Source organism: Mirounga angustirostris, unplaced genomic scaffold, assembly GCF_029215605.1.
Source record: "Mirounga angustirostris isolate CCGP_5_RB_7025 unplaced genomic scaffold, mMirAng1.0.hap1 SCAF_7, whole genome shotgun sequence".
Lineage (NCBI taxonomy): Eukaryota > Metazoa > Chordata > Mammalia > Carnivora > Phocidae > Mirounga > Mirounga angustirostris.
In genome coordinates, this window is record NW_026991715.1 from 10,082,275 (window position 1) to 10,104,086 (window position 21,812).

Sequence of the window (21,812 nt, forward strand, 5' to 3'; positions counted from 1 at the left end):
CAAGCCAAAGGAATGGCCTGTGACCGGGTGACCCCAACATGGGGTACCCATGTGCCTTACAGCTGTCACTCAGAAGTATCCTTCAAGAAGTCCCTTGAAGTCTCTGGGCTAAGACACACATCCCTTGACCAGAAGCCCTTCTGTGAGCCCCGTCACTCTGATCCAGAAACTATCCACCCACGTTCTGCTTCTTCCCAAGTCCTCCTTGTTCTTACCTCTGGATGAGATATTCCATATTTTTAGTGCTGGCACCTCAACCACGGTCCATTTCCCCAAAAATAAGGAACTGAGGAGGGCAGCGTTGGTGCCGGCCCAACCCTCAGCTCCTGATGAGCTCTGTGACTTGGACAGGTCACCTCCCTTTGGTCTCCGTCCCTGTTCACACCTGCATCTCTGAGTGACGAACAGGATTAAAGAGAGGGCAGAGGCACTCAGTGGGTGGCAGCGGGTCGTCCCACCCCCGGGCTCACTGCCCCCACCTCGCGGGAGCCCTTCCCACCGGGACCCTTGGGTCCGGTGTGCCACCGGCATGAGTCATAGGTCTGAACTCCTTGATCCTATTTTAAACACTTCATTAAAGCCACTCCTGACTCAGAGAGGAAGCAGCCTGGAAACAGCGGGCGCATCGGATGGCGTGAGGAGGCCATGCCAGAATCCGGCTGGAGTCAGTCCAGGCTGGTGCTGGTGGCAACGTGTGGCCTTTTAATTCAATATTTAATTCACAGACCTCTGAGAGCCATCCCTGGCCCCCTTCCTTTGTGTGTGGGTCCTGTATTCTAAAAACTATAATAATAACAAATACCAAGAAAGGGTTCTGGAACCCGTGGACTGGTGGGCACCTCTCACCTCCAGTGAGCATCTCCTCGTGCGGGAGGCGGGCAGCAGGGTTTGGATGCACACGCTCGGGGTCTACACTGCACGGCCCCACCTGCTACCAGCAGTATGACTCAGAAGGTCAGTTCATCTCTCTGCGCCTCAGTTTCTCCTTCTATAAAATGGGGATGACAATGGTAGCTTTCCTCATAGGTTCAATGTGAAGAGTAGATGGGTCAATACTGTGGAGCCGAGATTGGTACCAGCCGTAGAGCAAACAATAAATGGTGTTCCTCCCTGTTATTTTTATTAAACACCATCAGGGGGCCTCTAGGGGTGTCTGGTACTATCAGCTCCTTTGGAGAGAACAGCAGGGTCCACATCTGAGGCCCTCTGTGAAGGTGAGGTTGGGGTCCCCCACCAGTCCACTCCCCCCAAGATGGGCCCTGTTCATTCAGCCACTGAAGGGAGTGATATCTAAGTGGGCTTGCCCGATCTGGTCATAGGGACTGTAGGAATCTGTCACCAGTCTGGACACAACCCCCGTCCCAAACAAACATTTGCCCTACCACCCCAGCAGCCTGTGGTCTTGGTCTTCCAAACTGCTTGAGGACCTTCCAAAACACAGCAGGACTCCCCGTAGCATGATGCATGGGGAGCCTTTGGGGACAATAAAGTCCTTCTGGAATGAGCTGTATTTGCTGAGTAAGAAGCCGTGATTTTAGGGGTGCCTGGGTGGCTCAGTCGTTAAGCGTCTGCCTTCGGCTCAGGTCATGATCCTAGGGTCCTGGGATCGAGCCCCGCATCGGGCTCCCTGCTCAGCGGGAAGCCTGCTTCTCCCTCTCCCACTCCCCCTGCTTGTGATCCCTCTCTCACTGTGTCTCTCTCTGTCAAATAAGTAAATAAAATCTTTAAAAAAAAAAAAAAAGAAGCCGTGTTTTTAATTCCTGGAGGACAACATGGCCCTCGATGCTGGCCAAGCTCAAGCAACTTGACAGGTGGCCGGCTACTCCAGGAGGCAAAGCCCCTCCAGGAAGGCCATGGCCCCCAGGCCCTCCCCGAGGTGTCCATAGGACGCACCTGCCCCCACTCCTGCGAGGGACAGGGGGTTTTGTTAGCCCAGGCAGGAAATGAGCAGGGAGAACTCTCCCCTACCCCTGAGCAAGAGTTTCCAACTCCAAGGTTGGTCTGAAACTTATAAAACAAAATTATCTCGGGAGGTGTTTTCATGATCTGGTCTTAGCAGCTCAAATCCAGGGACCTCCCCTGCCTCCTCTGCTCAGCACGCACCCCCACGATGGCCCCCGGGGCATCAGGCAACTGCAGGGAGCTCCAGACCAAAGATCCGGAACATTCAAACCACCTGACCCCCAGGCTCCTTCCCAGAGTTCTGGGAAGAGGGTCAGAGAAAGGGGCCCCCAGTGCCCATGAGAAGGGCCAGGTCCTAAGGCTGCAGGAGGCTCTGGACACATCCTGGGATGATGATAAGAACTCAGCCTTGGTCACAATGACCCAGGAGTTCAGAGGACATGCGCTGGAGTCACACAGACCTGGGTTCGAGTCCCTGTTCTGCCATCTCCTCACTGTGTGACCTCGGGGACACCACCGTGCCCTGTGACTACATAGGCCAGGCTCTCGGCAGACACTCAGCTGTGGACAGTCATCAGCCATACCGCCAACGACATTTCTGTGGTCTCTAAGAGGCCAACCTGAGTTCGCACTCGTGCTCCGGCCCTTGGGAGCTGAGAACCCTGGGAACATTCCTTTTCTTTGTTTTAACTTTTGGTAAAATACACACCACTTAAAACTTACCATGTTAACTGTTTTTAAGTGTGACAATTCAGTGGCATTGGGTATATTCGAGGTGTTGTGCAACCATCACTGCGATCTATTTGCAAAACTTTTTCATCCTCCCAAACAGAAGCCCCGTCCCCATTAAACACTGACCCCCGTCCCCCCTCATCCAGTGCCTGGCACCCGCCCTTCTGCTTTCTGTCTCTCTGAATTTGATGACTCCAGGCACCTCACATAAGGGCAATCAATCATACAGTATTTGTCTTTTTTTGGGACCGGCATATTTCACTTAACATGATGTCCTCATGCTTCATCCATGGTGTGGCATGTGTCAGAACACCCTTCTTTTCTGAGGCTGAATAATATTCCGTTGTGTGCACACAGCACATTTTCTTCATCTCTTCAACCATCCGTGGACATTAGGGTTTTTCCACCTTTTGGCTATTGCCTCTGACAACATTTCTTGACGTCTCTGAGTCTCCTTTTCCCCAGTCGTGAGGGAAAAGAGAGTGGGAAGAGATTAAAGCACTTTCTAGGGGCGCCTGGCTGGCTCAGTCGTTAAGCGTCTGCTTAGGTCATGATCCCAAGGTCCTGGAATCGAGCCCCATATCAGGCTCCCTGCTCAGTGGGGAGCCTGCTTCTCCCTCTCCCACTCCCCCTGCTTGTGTTCCTTCTCTCACTGTGTATCTCTCTGTCAAATTTAAAAAAAAAATTTTTTAATTAAAAATCTTAAAAAAAAATAAAACACTTTCTAGAACTGTGTATAGATTCAATAAGATGAATTGCACAAAAGCCTCTGTCCTAGGAGGAGCATGGGAAGGGCCGAGGACTGGGTGACCTGGGAAACACAGGGGCCTGGGCAGGCTGTCCCCCACATGTCCAGGCCGTAATAAGGCAGACGTTGCTGGAGGAGGAGGCCTGGGGGGCGTTGGTGCCAGGGAGGCTCGAGGAGGCCACCACCTTGAGAGCCACCTCCTCAGGCTTCAGACCTCCAAGAGAGCCCGTTTGGGCGCGGTCCCCACATGGGATCTGGTCAGTGCGTGAGTTCTGCAGCCCAGCCAGAGATGAGGTTTTTATGAGTTAGAAATGGTTCCATATTGTCTGGCTTCAAACGGCACTTAAGAAAACCATCATCCTCCGTGGTTACTTACTGGGCAGATGGTCGTCACGGGCATCCAGAATCATTTCACAGCAAGCTGGAGCCCAGGCTGGGCCCGAAACCTCAGGATGTCTTTGAGAAACCCCATCCCCAGGCCGTGCAACCCCTGCATCCTGGTGCCCAGGTCCCCAGACAGACCATCAGGAGGGATGTGGGAAACCCCCAGACTGGCCTTGTGTCGGGACTCAGACCCTGCCCACAAAGTCACTGACCTGCAGCTGCCATGTCTCAGGCTTTACCCACCCTGGGGGACACACAGGAGGCTGTTGACATCAGGGCACCATGTTCTGAAGGCCCAAAGGCCCGTCTAGCCAGTTACTTCTTGGGATCCCAAATAGGCACCCCTTTTGTGCCTCCGAGCTGGTGCTCATGCCACCAGCTCTTCTGTTTAATAGTTCGGCACGGCAGCTGTCACCCCTAAAATTCCATCCGCGTGGGTTGGGAACCTGAGGCCCAGAGAGGCTGAGTAACCTGCCCCAGGTAAATAGTTTCCATGTCAGTCATATCTTTCCCGTCCTGAACTGCCCCTGCCTGGCTGGTGTCTGTTGCCCACACCTCATGGATACCCCTGTGGGTGGCGTCCCCACCACTGTGTGGGTCCCACGCAGCGGCGGGGAGAACAGCACGATGTGGGCTTCATCATGCACAGATTTTCCAGCTGGAACCATTTTCCCAACAGCATCCTTAGGCAAGACCTGTCCTCCCCCTCAAAGCCTCAGTTTTCCCATCTGTACATAACAGGCCAATCAGGACCTACTCCCAGATGCCTCCCAGGGCAGTCTGAGTGTCTGAGTGTGTGCCGACGGTGGGAGAGGTTTTCCCACTGGAGAAAGGAAGGGAAAGAGAAAAAACAGCAAGGAGAAAGTTCTGGGGCAAACCGCTGGGCCAGAGGCCTGCTTTTGCTTATTGGCGCAAAGGTTGACCAGTTGTCGAGTTGTGAGTTGTTCACGCTGAAGCCTCTAGTATCTGGTTTGGGCTGGTCTGGGAGAGGATTCAAGAGCATCAGGCTCATTCTCTTCCTCTACCAAGGCCCTTTCAGTTGGGAGTCCTGTCCAGCCTGCTGGGCCTGCAGCTCCACAGGCCCTGGATGCCTGAGGATACCCAGGCCCTGCCCCACTCCAGGCCTGCTGGGAACTCCCCCAAAGGCTCTAGGAGACGGGGCACTGCACCTGCCTGGGCAGCTGCTTGCCTGTGAGCACCCCTCCTCATTGGGCCCTCTGCCTAACCATGCCACCCAGGAGAACCACCAGACCAATCCATTCGTTCAGCCGCCTCAGTGAAGGCAAATGTCTTCATCTGGCTTGAGTTACGCAGACAGGGAATTTTATAGTCGTACCCAGTAATGACCAGCAGGAAACCATGGTGTGCTTTAGCTTTCAGACCCAGGAAGAGCCTGGCTTACTGTCCCACCTGGGGGCCCCTTTCCTACCTTGTCCCTCACCGCAGCCTAAGACCCAAGGCAGGCAGCCTTGCTGAGCCGAGCATGAGCTTCTGTGGCCTGGCAAAAGCCCAGAAGCCAGTGACCAGCGCCCTGGGCCTTGTGAGTGAAAGTGGGCCTTTTCCCTCCTACAAGCAGAGGAGGATGATGCTATGTGTGGGTTCCCATTCCCACACCCTCACTCTCCCTGAAAACAGATGTGCCCAGAGAGGAGAAAGGGCCTAACACCAGGCCAGCTGTGCACAGGAGCTGGGAAGGAGACTAGGATGTATGTTTGGCCACAACGGGCCTGAGATGTTGGTGAGATCCACACAGAGATGTTAGGTTGGCAGGTGACTGAGCGGCGTGGGCTCAACTGAGGTCATAGATCTGGAGGTGCTCCATAAGCTGCAAATCCCTCACCAGGGTGAGGAGCTGTTGTCTGTTATGAAAGTGCCAGAATCTCAGCCGTGCCAAGTCAACATGGCCCGTGGACGATTCCAGCACAAAATTCAAGGTTTGAGTCGGGTATTGAGGAAAAACCAGGGCCATATGACCGGCAGGAATTTCTGCTCTCAGAACTCAGGGCTGCATCACTTATATGGTCAAATGATCTTCAACAGAGAGGCCAAGGCTGTCCAGGGGGGAAAAGACAGTCTCTTCAACAAATGGTGTTGGGGAAACTGAATATCCACATGTAGAAGAATGACTCAGAGCCCTTACCTCACACCTCAAAAGGTTAAAAAGGCAACAAAAGCAAAAATAGGCAAATTGGACTACATCAAACTTAAAAACTTCCATGCAGCAAAAGAAACCGTCAACAGAGGGCAAAGGCAACTTACAGAATGGGAGACGATATTTGCAAGCCATGTGCCTGATAAGGGGTTAATATCCAGAAAATGGAACTCTGGCCACACAACAACAACAAAAATCCAACTAAAAAATGGGCAATGACTAGACATTTCTGCAAAGGAGACACACACATACAGATGGTCAACAGGCATATGAAGAGATGCTCAACAACACTAATTTTAAGGAAAGGCAAATTAAAACCACCATGCAGTATCACATTTTACCTCTTAGGGCGGCCACTACCAAAAAAATAATTAATTAATTAATTAATTAATTAATTAAATATAAAACAAAAACCAAGTGTCAGCAAGGCTATGGGGAAATTGAAGCCTTCATTGGTGGGAACGTAAAATGGTGTTGTCAGCATAGAAAACAATATGGAGATTCCTCCAAAAATTAAAAATGGGATTACTGTATGACCTAGTATATACCTACCACTTGTAGGTATATATCCAAAAGCACTGGAAACAGGATCTTGAGGCAGTAGTTGTATACCCATGTTCATCCCAGCACTATTCACAATAGTCAAGAGGTGGAAACAACCCAAGCATCCATCACCCGATGAGATGAATGGATGAACAATACATGGTGTATACATACGATCACCCCCAGCCACCTGTAAAGGTTTTAGGGTGTAGCATAGCACAAAGGGCCCCACTCCACGTCCAGAGGAGTCTTTCTTCTCTCTCTCCCTCTTTTCCTTAAAGACCCTCCCTCCTCATCATTCTGGACTCTCCTGAACAAAAGTCTAGAAGTGCCATTGACCCTGGGCTTCTTCTGCTTTTCCACCCATCCCAATCCCTGGTCTGGGGTGCACAGTGACTGCCCACTTGAAACCAGGAGGAAGGAAGGAAAATTCATACACATGAATTTTTTTTTTATTTTTTTAAAGATTTAATGTATTTGTTTGAGAGAGGGAGAGCACAGAGGGAGAGTGAGAGGGAGAAGCAGGTTCTCCAATGAGCAGGGAGCCTGATGTGGGACTGGATCCCAGGACCCCGAGATCATGGCCTGAGCTGAAGGCAGACGCTCAACCGACTGAGCCACCCAGGTGCCCCACATGAATATTTTAGTTAACCATCCTGCCTCGGACCTGATTCCTGGACAGCCTCTGCTTCTTCCCTGTGGTTGTTCCGGGGATTTGGGAGGGAGGTTAAGGTTGACTTTGATAGGAAAGTGCAGTTCCTTGCAATACCGTCCGAGCCTGTAGATCTACCGCCCCCGGGCCCCACCAGGCCAGCGTGCAGCCGGTGGGCACCATGGGCGGAGAGGTGTCACATGCATCTCAAACGGCAATCTAGTACGTACACCTTCATTTCTGCACACCTTTTCCCCCAGCACCTGAGAAAACGACCCCTGACTCGGGCCGGGGGCTGGTCGGCATTCTCCTGTAGCGTTGTGGTCGCTGGGTCTGGGGACCGACGTGGGCAGAGCGGGGAGAAGGTGGAGGCAGGGTGATCCGCGTCACAAATTCAGAAAGACTTCACAACCTGTGGATGGAGGTTGCTGCACGTTGGGGTGGACCTTAAGTGCAATCAATCATGAGAAATTCATGAGCCGCTCCCCCGGAGTTGTGGGGGAGGGGTGCGGAAGGTTCTGGAGGGCAGAGGAGGGATAGGCGGTGGACAGAACAGCACCTGCTGTTCCCGAGTTCAGGCATTTGGAAGGCCATGGTAGTGTCTCTATGTGGTGTGTCGTCTCTAACATTTTACCTTAGGGGATATGAAAAAGCGTTCGTCGGGGCTTTCGTAAAAGGACTCCCAACCTCACTCGGCTCTATTCTTCTCCCAGATCCAGTTTCTCAGTGGCAGACTCTTCTGCCTGTAGAGTTCCAGGGAGTCAGTCTCTGGGAGTGGGGAATGACTCGTGAAAGACTGGTGACCGGATGGAGAGGAAGGGGAAGGATGCAGCCAGCAGGGCGGTGGGCAGTGGGCGGTGGGCACCGGTGCAGGGTTCGTGGGCTGCGCGCAAGCCTGCTGGCTTCCCTTCTCAACCAGTCTGTCCTTGTTCTCCTGCCCAGGCCCTCCCGGACGGCGCGGCAAGGCTGGAAGAAGAGGCGACCCCGGTGAGTCCCCGGTTTTCTTGGTTTCCAAACCCAGCCCTGGAAGTCTGCCCTTGACCTTGAGACCTGACCTGAGCCCTGGCTGGAGGTGCCGGTCCTCGCCCTGCCCTGTAACCCGGGATGCTCAGACCCAGGGCCAGGCCTTCCTCTCCCTTCCAGCTGACCATTGTCCCCCAAGTCGTTGGTCCAGTACTGCCTTAGCTTCTCGGCACCTGCAGTTCCGGGGACAGTCCCTCTGTGCCCTTGGCCACTCCCTGAAGGTACTGTCAGCCCCTAAAACATCGTCTTCCCTTTGCAGGGGCTGCTGGTGGCCCTCCTGGGTGCGTCCCCTGCCCTCCCCAGACCTGGACTGTCCTTCCCCTGACTCCTCGACCTCCCTGCCACACAACCCGCAGACTCAACTCTACTCGCCGCCCCCTCCCTCCTGCCACCTTCATTTCACCCAAAATGCACTCACCCTACACACCCCCAACCCCCATGACAGTGAAGCTTCCAGACCCCACCCCCCACCCCCACGCCCACTCCCCACCTCGCCTTCCATCATCCCAGGCTTCTGGTCTGTTCACGGCCTTGCCGGTGACGTCAGCTTGGCCACAGTGTCCCCGGCTCAGCGCCAGCCTGCATGTCCTCCCGCATCTCCCACCCCTCCCTCTGCACCTGTTCCCTTGGACCCCACTTGCCTCTCAAACCAGCCTGCCTGTGGCCCTCTTCTGTCCTCTCTGCCACCCCCGGGGCTCCGGCTCCCCTATGATGCTGACGACGCCTCCACCCCAGTCATCTCTGGGCCCTGAGGTTGGAGGTGCCCCCCCAAACCAGCACCCCCCCACATCTGCTGTCCTGTGGCTCCCTGTCATCCCAGGGAGACCTCCGGCCACTGCTTCCCTGTGCAGACCCCAGGGCAGCATCCTCAACGCCTCCGGTCCCCATTCCCATGCCGAGTCCTGGTCAGTTTCCTCTTCCGTACACCTTGGACCCGTGCCCCCTTCTGTCCATGCCACCACCGCCTCTCAGGGCTCTCCCCTCTCCTCCCACCATGTCCCCCACCTCCTGCTTCACCCAGGGGGTCAAAGCCTCCCACTCTGAGCCTGCCCAGGGTGTCTCATCCTCTCCCTGGACTCTCGGCCCAAGTTCACTACCCTTTTGTCCTTACATCTAGAGAAAGCCTCTCGAACCCGGCTGGCTGGGGCTCTCACTCCGAGTCTTCAGAGCCCGGCACACAGTAGGCTCAGGGAAGGCAGGTGCACAGAACAGGGAAGGAATGAACGCACCCATGCTCAGCCCCTAAGCAGCTTCACCAGGACCCTAGGCAGATTGCACCCCAGGGGGAAATGGGGCAGGTTCTCTCTGTGCATCAGAGTCTTCTCCTGGGCACTGGGCATGGGCTTCCTGCCCCCTGTACCACTGCATGCTTGCCTTATCTCATTCCTTATACAGAGGACTTGCAGATAAGCTCCCTAGAGTTCACTGCTGGGAAATGCCCTTCATGGATCTCTGCTCGCTTTGACTTCCAGAGCTGAAGGCTCTTTTGTGTTTGATTGCTAGGGCTTTTCTTTACTCTGGGTTTTGTGTGTAATCACCCACAACCCACTCCCCATCCCCACACACACGCTACCAGCTCTCCAAAAACACACTGCATCATTCAGTTCTCCTTTCTCTGCATTTTATTGTAAGCTTCTGATGTCCTCTTTGTAAGGAAATGAGGAAATTAGGGACTTTTTTTTAGGATAAAGTATAATATGACTCAGCTTCCTCAAAAATCCATTTAGAATTCGGCCTCCACTTTAAAACAATCTGAAAGTCAAAGAAAGACAAGGATTTACTGGACTCTGGGCTGGGTCCTTTCAAGTTCTTCATCTAATGTGACCTTCACAGGGCCCTGCAAAAGATAAAAATATGGTATCATTCCCATTTTGCAGATAAGGAAACTGAGGCTCCAAGGGGTTAAGTGTCTTGTGTAAGGTCAGCTGCTGGGCAAGGGGTAAGCAGCTCCTCCTCCCTTCAGTGACCTTTCCCACGCGGGGTCCTGATTCTCTGCCTGTCAGGGAGTGGTGTGAGCAGCACAGAGCAGATGTCCCTCTCGGATTAGCTTTGGCGGGGCCCCCTGTTTATTTCCAGATAGTTTCACATACATGCACATCCTGGCTTTGGCGCCTTCCCTTGCACAAACCAGGCGTTTTCCTGCATCCCAGGGAGAAAGGCTCTTTTTGTCTTGTGGACAGTATCTGGCCGAGATGCCTTCCTGCTGCTGCCGCCTCCGCCCCAGTCCTGCAGACAGAGCTCGCCCTGTCCGTGGGAGTCTTCGCCTGGAAAACACCTCCAGAGCCCTGCAGTGTTTATGCATCTCCATCGTAATGGAATGGATTTCTCATCTCCCCCATTTCTCAGCCCAAGAAGCCCAACACTGCTCTTGCACTCTGGGGTCCTCTTTCTAGGGACCTTGGGCAGGATCCTTTTTCCATCTAGACCCGCCTTTCCCCAAGAGCCTCCACTGCCCAGCTCCCCCTTCCCCAGATACCTCCCTCTGTCCCAGCATTTCTGCATCTGGTTGCGGGGGGTCTGCTCTGCACACCTGTCCTTCTCCACCAAGACAGGGGCTCTTCAAAGCCGGGACCGGACCCGTAGGCACTCAGGAGACAGTCAGTAAACGCTTGTTGACAAGAAAGAGGGAGGAAAGGGAGGAGGAAGCGAGAAAGAGGGACTGGTGGGTAAATGATGGATAAAGGGTTAGGAGACACAAGGACAAAGCAATCGAATGCCGCTTGGCTGGTGGCCATGCTACACCTGCGGAGGCAAATGGAGGTGCTCACCCCATCTCTGCAGCTGCCAGCCTTCAATCAGCAGTCTCGGTGCTAGAGTTCTATTGTTGTTGTCCTTGCTTTAAATGGATTTGTGCATTTATTAGTGGCAGTATGCATTTGAAAGTAGATCTATGTGCAGAAGAGATTTATTCATTCTACTAACGATGCTTCCTTTGCATTTGGATTTGAGGACCCTTAATTATGCATTTTATACATGAGTTCCCCAGGAGTCTAGGGCTCTTAGGGTAGGAAAGAGTTCTGTGAGTCCCACTGAAAAATTCTAGAACAGGAGCCATATAGTTGGCAAATGACCGTAAGAAGATAATTGTTGATATTTTGTGTTCTGATTCATACAACAGTGTTCTCTTCCTTTGTTCAGTGGTCCACAGAGACCATGATATTGCCATTCCCTTCCTTCCCTGGACCCTGGGGGGGTGGGAAGGGGTTGGTTCTTAGGTCTCAGAGTTCTAGAAGTTTCTGGGATTTAAGAACTAGGACTTGAAAGGATAGCTACATATCGGTTCTACTACAATCATGCAGGTCTGTCTTGCCATGTCAGTGCTAGGGTTTTTAATCTACCCTGACCCCAAGAAACCCTTTCTAAAAATCCAATGGAAGAAGCACTTCTGGAATAGTAGAGTAACGACCTCTGAAAATCTGCTTCTCCATAAAAAACAGCAAGAACACTAGAGGAAAAAATAGGCCTTTTCAGAACTCTGGAAATTAATGTCTGGTAACAACCCAAGAAATGTTTATTCAAGACAAATATCTTGCTAAGAACAGTGAAGTTTGTAGCATTTTAACTTGCCCATTTCCCAGCGCCATGGTAGCCTTAAAAACCATCAATCTCACAATCACAGTACCTGTGAAAAGTAGCAGCCACTGAAGGAAGCAAAACAATTTGAAGGTCCCTAACTGCTCATTCCCAGAGAATTGTCATTATCTATCAGCTTCCAGGAAAAGCCCATATATAGGACTTGTCTCTATTTGACCTGATGCAGAGCTCACTCACTGGGAAAAGCTCTATCCTGGAGTGCTTGCTAAAAACACTCAGCAGCAATTGTTTAACGTCACAGCTGTCTAAGGTAGCAACACCAGTTGGAACAGGAAGAAGCTGACACAAACACTTAAATGAAAATCTAGGGGATGAGCCACCCAGAGGGGCTTTGAAATGCTCCAGCATATTGCTGGGAATCCAGAAGGCACATGCATGTGCAAGACTGTGTACATGTCCACAAAAGACCTGAGAGAGCCCCAGTCTCTCACTTCTGGCTGACCTTGAGGCCCTGCTCAAGCAGGAAGTGAAGGCAAAGGCAGAATTGTAACCTGGCAGAGCACTGAAGTTGTGCTCCAACACACACAATGAGCCCCTTGGCACAGAATGGGAGATGTACTGGATCAAGGCATTAAAGGACACCTCTGTCTCAGCTGACCATTAAGCTAACCAAGAGAGAATTCAGAAGCTGCACATGACAAAGAGTACACACTTTGGAGAATTAGTCCAGGAAAACCCCTAAGCAAACAAAGAGCAACAATAATAACAAACAGCAACAACAAATCCTGGAAAGGAGGATGGATATCTAATTTCCAGAGTAGCCACATTAGATTCTTTTAAATGCCCAGTGTTTAACAAAAAATTGTGAGACACATAAAGATATAAGAAAGTATGGCAATGAAAAAGGAAAAAAAAAGCAGTCAATAAAAACCGTCTGTGAAGGGGGGGAAATCGGAGGGGTAGATGAACCATGAGAGACGATGGACTCTGAAAAACAAACTGAGGGTTCCAGAGGGGAGGGGGGTGGGAGGATGGGTTAGCCTGGTGCTGGGTATTGAGGAGGGCACGTTCTGCATGGAGTACTGGGTGTTATGCACAAACAATGAATCATGGAACACTACATCTAAAACTAATGATGTAATGTATGGGGATTAACATAACAATAAAAAATGTCTGTGAGGAAGCCCAGATGGACTTACTTGACAAAGATTTTTTTTAAAGATTTTATTGAGGGGCGCCTGGGTGGCTCAGTCGTTAAGCGTCTGCCTTCGGCTCAGGTCATGATCCCAGGGTCCTGGGATCGAGCCCTGCATCGGGCTCCCTGCTCTGCGGAGAGCCTGCTTCTCCCTCTCCCATTCCCCCTGCTTGTGTTCCCTCTCTCGCTGTGTCTCTCTCTGTCAAATAAATAAAATCTTTAAAAAAAAAAAAAAGATTTTATTGATTTATTTGAGAGAGAGAGAGAGCAAGCGTGGAGAGGGGGAGGAGAAGAGGGACAGTCTGCTTAGACTGCATGCTGAGGGTGGAGCCGGACACAGGGCTCCATCTCATGACCCTGAGATCATGACATGAGCTAAATCAAGAGTCGGACACTCAACCAACTGAGCCATCCAGGTGCCCCTAGACAAAGATTTTCTGTTGACTATTATAAATTATGTTTGAAGAACTAAAGGAAACCAAGTCTAAAGAATTGAAGGAAAGCAGAAGAGTTATGTACCACCAAATGGAGACTATCAATAGAGAGATAAAAAGTATATTTAAAAAAAATAGAAATTCTGAAGCTGTAAATTACAATAACTAAAATGAAAAAAATTCACTGAAGAGGCTCAACAGTGAGCTTGGGCTGGCAGAAGAAAGAATCAGCAAACTTGAAGATAGGTCAGCTGAGATGATCCTGTCTAAGGAAGACAAACAAAAAAGAATGAAGAAAAAATGAACAGAGTTTCAGAGACCTGTGGGACACTATCAAGTATGCCAATATACATGTAATGGAGGCCTCAGAAGGGAAGAGAGAGAAAGAGGCAGAAGGAATATATGAAGATATAGTGGCCAAAACCTTCCCAAATACAAACAAAAAATATTATTCTACACATCCAAGAAGCTTAACAAACTTCAAGTAGGATAAACTCAAAGAGATCCACACCTAAGCACATCATAGCCACATTGCCAAAAGCAAAAAAAATGAAGAGAGAATCCTGAAAGCAGCAAGAGAACAATGACTCATCACAGAAAAGGAATCCTTGGTAAGATTAATAGCTGATTTCTTTTCATGAAATCAGCTATTAATGAAAAGCATGAAAGCCAAAAGTCAATGTGATGACATATTCAAAGTGGTGAAAGGGGAAAAAAAAACTGCTAACAGAGAAATCTACAGGAAAAGTATACTTTGAAAGTGAAAGAGAAATTAAGACATGCCCAGATTAGAAAAAAAGTGGAGAGAACATATTTCTATCAGTCTGTCCTACAAGCAATACTAAAGGGATTCCTTCAATTCAAAGTGAAAAGACATGAGACAGTAATTTATTTTTTTAAAAGATTTATTTGAGAGAGAGAGTGCAAGCAGGGGGAGGGGCAGAAGGAGAGAGAGAGAAGCAGACTGCCTGCTGATCACAGCCTGCCACAGGGATCGACCTCACAACCCTGAGATCATGACCTGAGCCAAAACCAAGAATCAACCACCCAACCGACTGCACCATCAGGTGCCCCTAGACACTAATTTAAATCCACATACAGAAATAAAGAGCTTCATGAGGTAGCTACATAATATGAAAGACAGTATAAATGTATTTTTATTTGTAACTCTTTTCTCTCTTCTGATTTAAAAGCCAGTTGTGTAGGGGCACCTGGGTGGCTCAGTCGTTAAGCGTCGAGTCCCACATCAGGCTCCCTGCTCAGCGGGAAGCCTGCTTCTCCCTCTCCCACTCCCCCTGCTTGTGTTCCTGCTCTCGCTGTCTCTCTCTCTGTCAAATAAATAAATAAAATCTTAAAAAAAAAAAAAAAAGCCAGTTGTGTAAAGCAATAATGATAAAACTGTGTTGATGGGCTTAAGATGTATGAAATAGTAATTTCATAAAAGTACACTAAAAGTATAAAGAAGGAGATAACTAACACAGCTATATTGGAGCAAAGTATTTGTTTACATTTGAAAGTAAATTGTTATTCATCCAAACCAAATTATTTATTAAGATGATAATTATAAACTCCAAGACAACCACTAAGAAAATTATTCCAAAAGTATGGCAAGAGAAACAAGGGAATTAAAATGGTACACTAGAAAATATCTATTTAACAAAAAAGAAGCAATAATGGGTCATAGAGGAACAAAAAAGACATAAAACATAGAGAAATTAAATACCAAATTGGCACACATAAATCCTGTGTCCCGAGCAATTACATTAAATGTAAATGGATTTTAAAAGCCCCAAATACCCAAAGAAATCCTGAGAAAGAAGAACAAAGCCAGAGGCATCACGCTTCCTGATTTCAAACTATACTATAAAACTATAACAATCAAAACAGTATGGTACTGGTATAAAAACAGACACCTTTAGGCACATAGACCAATGAAACAGAATCCAGAGTCCAGACGTAAACCCACCAACAGAGCACAAAGGTGCCAATTTCTCCATCTCCTTACTAACACTTGTTATTTTTTTATAGTAGCCATTCTATCTAATGGATATGAGGTGATGTCTCTTTGTGGTCTCGATTTGCATTGCCTTCTTGCTGATGGTGTTGAGTGCCTTTTGGATCACACTACTTATTTATTTACTTTTTTATATAAAGAATCCACAGGGGCACCTGGGTGGCTCAGTTGGTTGGGCGTCTGCCTTCAGTTCAGGTCATGATCTCACGGTTCTGGGATCGAGCCCTGAGTTGGACTCCCTGCTCAGTGGGGAATCTGCTTCTCCCTCTCACTCTGCCCCTCCCCTCTTCACTCCTGCTCGCTCTCTCTTTCTCTGTCAAATAAATAAATAAAATCTTAAAAAAAGGAATCCACAGAGGGACGCCTGGGTGGCTCAGTCAGTTGGGCGGCCGACTTGATTTCAGCTCAGGTCATGATCTCAGGGTCCTGGGATCGAGCCCCACGTCAGGCTCCACACCCAGTATGGAGTCTACTTAAAACAATAACAAAAACAAAACAAAAATCCAATGTGTTTACTTTCCACTTGGGCTTCTCATCAGTACCCACGGCCTGCCCCACACAGTGTGTGAACAGAGTGATTGCCAGATCAGCCTCCATGCCCAGGCTGGCCTGTCTGACCCTGAATTCCAGGGAGGCGTCCTTATCCCTGACCATGCTGCCCAAAATGCTGGGGGCCCTTCTGAGATGCCATCTCAACGAGACACTCTTCAGACCTGCTGTTCAGTTAGGAGCATACTTTTGGAATAATTTTCTTAGTGGTTGCCCTGGAGTTTATAATTGCCATCTGAACAAAAAACTACCAGCTGTGCTTCTCTCCCCTCTACGATCTAAGGGGTGTGCGAGTGCACACACATGTGTGTCTGTGTGTGAGTGTGGGTGTGCATGCCAAGAGAGAGCGTGACAGAAAGAGAGAATGCTGTCATTCTAGCCAACATCGGTGTTTGGTGACTCTTCTGTACCACTGCTGTCCTGGGCACCTTACGCATGTGCAGTGTGTCCCTCAATCTTTGTAGCAGTCCAGAGAGGAAGGGGGGGTCACCTGCTTAGGATCTAGAGCTTCTCAGCTGGAGGGCCGGGGTTCTAAGGCTTCTATCCTCCCTGATGGTACTGGCCAAATTAAATCCGAGCCAGAGACCTGAGCTGAGTGTCAGCTCTTGGACTCATTACTGCCTCTGGATTTGCCAGCCAGCAAGCTTCATTTCATCTACCCACAAACTCAATTTAAAAGTCCACTCAGGCAAAGGATCTGTACTCAGAAAACTATAAAATACTCATGAAAGAAATTGAGGAAGACACAAAGAAATGGAAAAACGTTCCATGCTCATGGATTGGAAGAACAAATATTGTGAAGATGTCAATGCTACCTAGAGCAATCTACACATTCAATGCAATCCCCATCAAAATACCATCCACTTTTTTCAAGGAAATGGAACAAATAATCCTAAAATTTCTATGGAACCAGAAAAGACCCTGAATAGCCAGAGGAATTTGAAAAAGAAAAGCAAAGCTGGCGGCATCACAATTCCGGACTTCCAGCTCTATTACAAAGCTGTCATCATCAAGACAGTATGGTACTGGCACAAAAACAGGCACATAGATCAATGGAACAGAATAGAGAGCCCAGAAATGGACCCTCAACTCTATGGTCAACTAATCTTTGACAAAGCAGGAAAGAATGTCCAATGGAAAAAAGACAGTCTCTTCAACAAATGGTGTTGGGAGAATTGGATAGCCACATGCAGAAGAATGAAACTGGACCATTTCCTTACACCACACACAAAAATAGACTCCAAATGGTTGAAAGACCTCAATGTGAGACAGGAGTCCATCAAAATCCTAAAGGAGAACACAGGCAGCAACCTCTTCGACCTCAGCCGAAGCAACTTCTTCCTAGAAACATCGCTAAAGGCAAGGGAAGCAAGGGCAAAAATGAACTATTGGGACCTCATCAAGATAAAAAGCTTTTGCAAAGCAAAGGAAACAGTCAACAAAACCAAAATACAACCAACAGAACGGGAGAAGATATTTGCAAATGACATCAGATAAAGGGCTAGTATCCAAAATCTATAAAGAACTTATCAAACTCAACACCCAAAGAACAAAGAATCCAATCAAGAAATGGGCAGAAGACATGAACAGACATTTTTCCAAAGAAGACATCCAAATGGCCAACAGACACATGAAAAAGAGCTCAATATCGCTTGGCATCAGGGAAATCCAAATCAAAACCTCAATGAGATACCACCTCACACCAGTCAGAATGGCTAAAATTAACAAGTCAGGAAATGACAGATGTTGGCGGGGATGCAGAGAAAGGGGAACCCTTCTACACTGTTGGTGGGAATGCAAGCTGGTGCAGCCACTCTGGAAAACAGTATGGAGATTCCTCAAAAAGTTGAAAATAGAGCTACCATATGATCCAGCAATTGCACTACTGGGTATTTACCCAAAGATACAAAAGTAGGGATCCGAAAGGGTACATGCACCCTGATGTTTTTAGCAACAATGTCCACAATAGCCAAACTGTGGAAAGAGCCAAGATGTCCATCGACAGATGAATGGATAAAGAAGAGGTGGTATATATATACAATGGAATATTATGCAGCCATCAAAAGGAATGAGATCTTGCCATTTGCAACGATGTGGATGGAACTGGAGGGTATTATGCTGAGCGAAATAAGTCAAACAGAGAAAGACATGTATCATATGACCTCACTGATATGAGGAATTCTTAATCTCATGAAACAAACTGAGGGTTGCTGGAGTGGGGGGTGGGGTGGGAGGGATGGGGTGACTGGGTGATAGACACTGGGGAGGGTATGTGCTCTGGTAAGCGCTGTGAATTGTGCAAGACTGTTGAATCTCAGATCTGTACCTCTGAAACAAATAATGCAATATATGTTAAGAAAAAAAAAGAAGAAGAAGATAGCAGGAGGGGAAGAATGAAGGGGGGGAAATCGGAGGGGTAGACGAACCATGAGAGATGATGGACTCTGAAAAACAAACTGAGGGTTCTAGAGGGGAGGGGGGTGGGAGGATGGGTTAGCCTGGTGATGGGTATTGAGGAGGGCACGTTCTGCATGGAGCACTGAGTGTTATGCACAAACAATGAATCATGGAACACTGCATCTAAAACTAATGATGTGATGTATGGGGATTAACATAACAATAAAAAATAAAAAGAAAAAAATAAATAAAAGTCCACTCAGTTTAAGGGGCACCTGGGTGGCTCTGTTGGTTAAGCAACTGCCTTCGGCCCAGGTCATGATCCCGGAGTCCCAGGATCAAGTCCTGCATCAGGCTCCCCACTCAGCAGGGAGTCTGCTTCTCCCTCTGACCCTTCCCGCTCTCGTGCGCTCTCTCTCTCTCATTCTCTTTCTCTCTCAAATAAATAAATAAAATCTAAAAAAAAAAAAGTCCACTCAGTTTAAAAGCCCCAGAGAAGCATGGCTGAAGGTCTCTGTCTTCGTGGTGGACTGGGTCTTCACGGCCTCTTACCCGGAGCAGGCTGAGTGGGAGACGCAGAGGGCTGCGCAAGCCATGGCCTGTTGGAGAGAGCAGGGAGCAGGCAGAGCGGGACTCAGGAGTCCAGGCACAACACAGAGGAGCAGGTGCAGACTGTCCACAGGGCCTCAGGCACCAAGGCTGCCGCGCCCCGCTCCCCCCAACCGGTGTGTGGCCTGGGCACCTGCCAGGCAGTGGGAAATATTCTTCCCAGTTTGCTTTTCCAGGAATATACCCTTTGGGAAACCCTCGGGAAATGTCTATTCCCCAGAGGGACGAAGAGCTCCCGGTTTGGGAACCTCTTTGGGCTACATCGGTTCAGTTCAAGAAGCCACAGGATCAGTGAACCCTCTACTCTGACCCATTTTATTTAGTTCCCAAGTCATCTGGCTCTTATTTCATTGCTCCCCACATTCTTGACAGCAAAGTCAATGGATCCAGGCAATGCCTGGCACACATGTTGGACAGCTGTGTGCAGAATGGGGCAGGGCCGTGGGAGGCCCTGCAGCCTGCCTCACTTTCTAAACAGGGACCCCTGGACGGCCTGAGCCCAGCCCTCCGCCCGATCCATCACCCATGGCTGCTCAGCTCTCTGAAGGCCGTAGTGTCCGTGTCCAGAGGCCACGGCTGCCACAGCCCAAACCCTGTGCATGGTCAGTTGCCCAGGGCTTGGAAGTGGTGATGAGCTGCCTGTCTGTCTCCCCTGATCCCCTAAGAGCTCTGCCTGCCAGGCCCTGTGCAAGGCAGCAGGGAGACGGCAGCAAGCCGGCAGCTGGGGTCCCACCTCTCAGGGAGCGGCCTCACTGGGGGGGCTGGCAGACCATAAACAACCCACAAGGAAAATGGGTTACTAATTAAAGATGGCGATAAGTGCTTGGAAGGGAAATAGAGCAGGAAGCTGTGATGGATACCAGTGAGGGCAAAGGAGGGAAAGCCATAGCCTGTCGACCGTGGGGCCAGGGTGGACATGGATGTCCTGAGACCAAGGCCATGGGCACTGAGGAGGTGCAGGGCCAAGCCGAAGAGCTGTGCAGGGGAATTCGGATGCTACTCCATGCGCCAGGGAAAGCCCTGGGAAGGGCTGGGCATTTTTAAGAGGCCCCACCGCTTGGTGGGTCCCAGGGGGCCCAGAGATGGTCAGTTAGGAGGCTGTGGGGTAGTGCTGATAGAAAGCAGTGGTGGCCTGGTGAGGTCAGGCCAGCAGGACCCGAGAGAGGTGGCGGCTGGGGTGCTTTGGAGACTCTCCGGCGGGCTAAATGTGACCTGTTCCCCCTAGCGATGGGACCACTCTCCGGAATGCCGCCGTTCCCGCGCTGGCCGCCCCTCTGGAGACACGGATGGTGCCGTGGATTTGGGGTCCCACGAGGCCTGCCTCCAGTCCGGGCTGCCCCCTCACTAGCTTGGTGACCTCAGACGTGCCACGCACCATCCCCGGCACCTCGGGGGAAGCTTTTGCTGCCAAAACTGTTACTCTCCGCCCCCTTTGTTAGGCTCAGAATCAGACAGCCTGGGTTCTGGCCTGAGGGGAACGGGACGTGACTCTGGGCAGGGTAACCTTTCTGAGCCTGTCTTCTCATCTGTAATCTGTGCCCAGGGAGGACGCAGCGGGGGTTAAATGAGATGTTTGGGGAAACCGCGCGGTTTCCAGCGCGCTCGAGGAGTCGGGCGTGAGTGATGGCCACTCTTATAGCCCCTCCTCCTGCCGGCCCCCCGGACTGCACGCTCAGGACCCCGGGTGCTCCCAATGATAATCCCAGTCTGAGCTTTCTGGGTTTTTGTTTTTAAAGTGTATTTATTTGAGCGAGCATGAGCAGGAGGGGCAGAGGGAGTGGGAGAGAGAGAATCTCAAGCAGACTCCACACTGAGCACGGAGCCTGACACGGGGCTCGATCTCACGACCCTAAGATCAGGACCTGAGCCGAAACCAAGAGTCGTAGGCTCAGCCGACTGCGCGCCGCCCCCCCGCCGCCCCCAACCGTCTGAGCTTTCTTGGAGGGAGCTTAGAGCGGAGCGTGAGAAAGGGCAGCCACAGCCAGAGGACCAGACAAAAACACAGACCTCACTCCATCCAGTTTTCAGTTAAAGCTTATTGCCTTTTCTGACTTGGTAAGCCCCGCACATGCATCCAGTGACATCAAAGAGCGAGGGAGGGGAAAGGGGGGGAGTCAGTCTCCCCTCCTCCCACCCCCAGGCTTCTATCCTCCCGCCATTCAGTGCCCCTCCCCACAGGCAACCTGATGAACACTGTCTGTGTCCACACCCAGAGATGTACCATGTTTATCCAAACAAAAACCTCTCGGTTTTTTTACTTAGCTCAAATGGCTAAATAAATAGTAATCCACTGTTGCATACCTTTTAAAAATACAACAGTAAGGGGCGCCTGGGTGGCTCAGTCAATTGAGTCCCTGCTTAGCAGCGAGCCTGCTTCTCCCTCTCCTGCTCACTCTGCTTGCTCGCGGGCTCTCTCTCTGTCACGTAAATAAAATCTTAAAAAAAAAAAAAAGAAAGAAAGAAAACATAAATAGCCTTTAAGTATATGAAACAAAAGCGAATCTTCATTCATAATATGAGAAATGATGGTTAAAACTATAATCACAGCAGATACCCATTTGGCAATGCTAATTAGGACTTAAAATGTTTGTGCTAATTGCCACAATGATGATCCTTCTAGAAATGTATTCTGTAGATGCATTAACACATCTGTATTACATATATGTGTTACATATATGTGTTACAAATATATGTTACAAATATATGTTAAAAGGACAGGTTTATAAAAATATCCATAGCAGGGCGCCTGGGTGGCTCAGTTGGTTAAGCGACTGCCTTCAGCTCAGGTCATGATCCCGGGGTCCTGGGATCGAGTCCCGCATTGGGCTCCCTGCTCTGCGGGGAGCCTGCTTCTCCCTCTCCCACTCCCCCTGCTTGTGTTCCCTCTCTCGCTGTGTCTCTCTCTGTCAAATAAATAAATAAAATCTTTAAAAAAAAAAAAATA

General features: G+C 49.8%; 1 protein-coding gene across 2 annotated transcripts in view; it reads left to right on the forward strand.

Annotated features, from left to right (window-relative positions):
* Nucleotides 1-21,812, forward strand: part of COL23A1 (collagen type XXIII alpha 1 chain) — a 314,520-nt gene that overhangs the window by 239,982 nt on the left and 52,726 nt on the right. For both annotated transcript variants that reach the window (XM_054511118.2, XM_064595788.1), the window contains exon 3: nucleotides 8,056-8,100. In XM_054511118.2, the coding sequence (XP_054367093.1) occupies nucleotides 8,056-8,100 (45 nt within the window). The remainder of the gene's footprint in view (nucleotides 1-8,055; nucleotides 8,101-21,812) is intronic.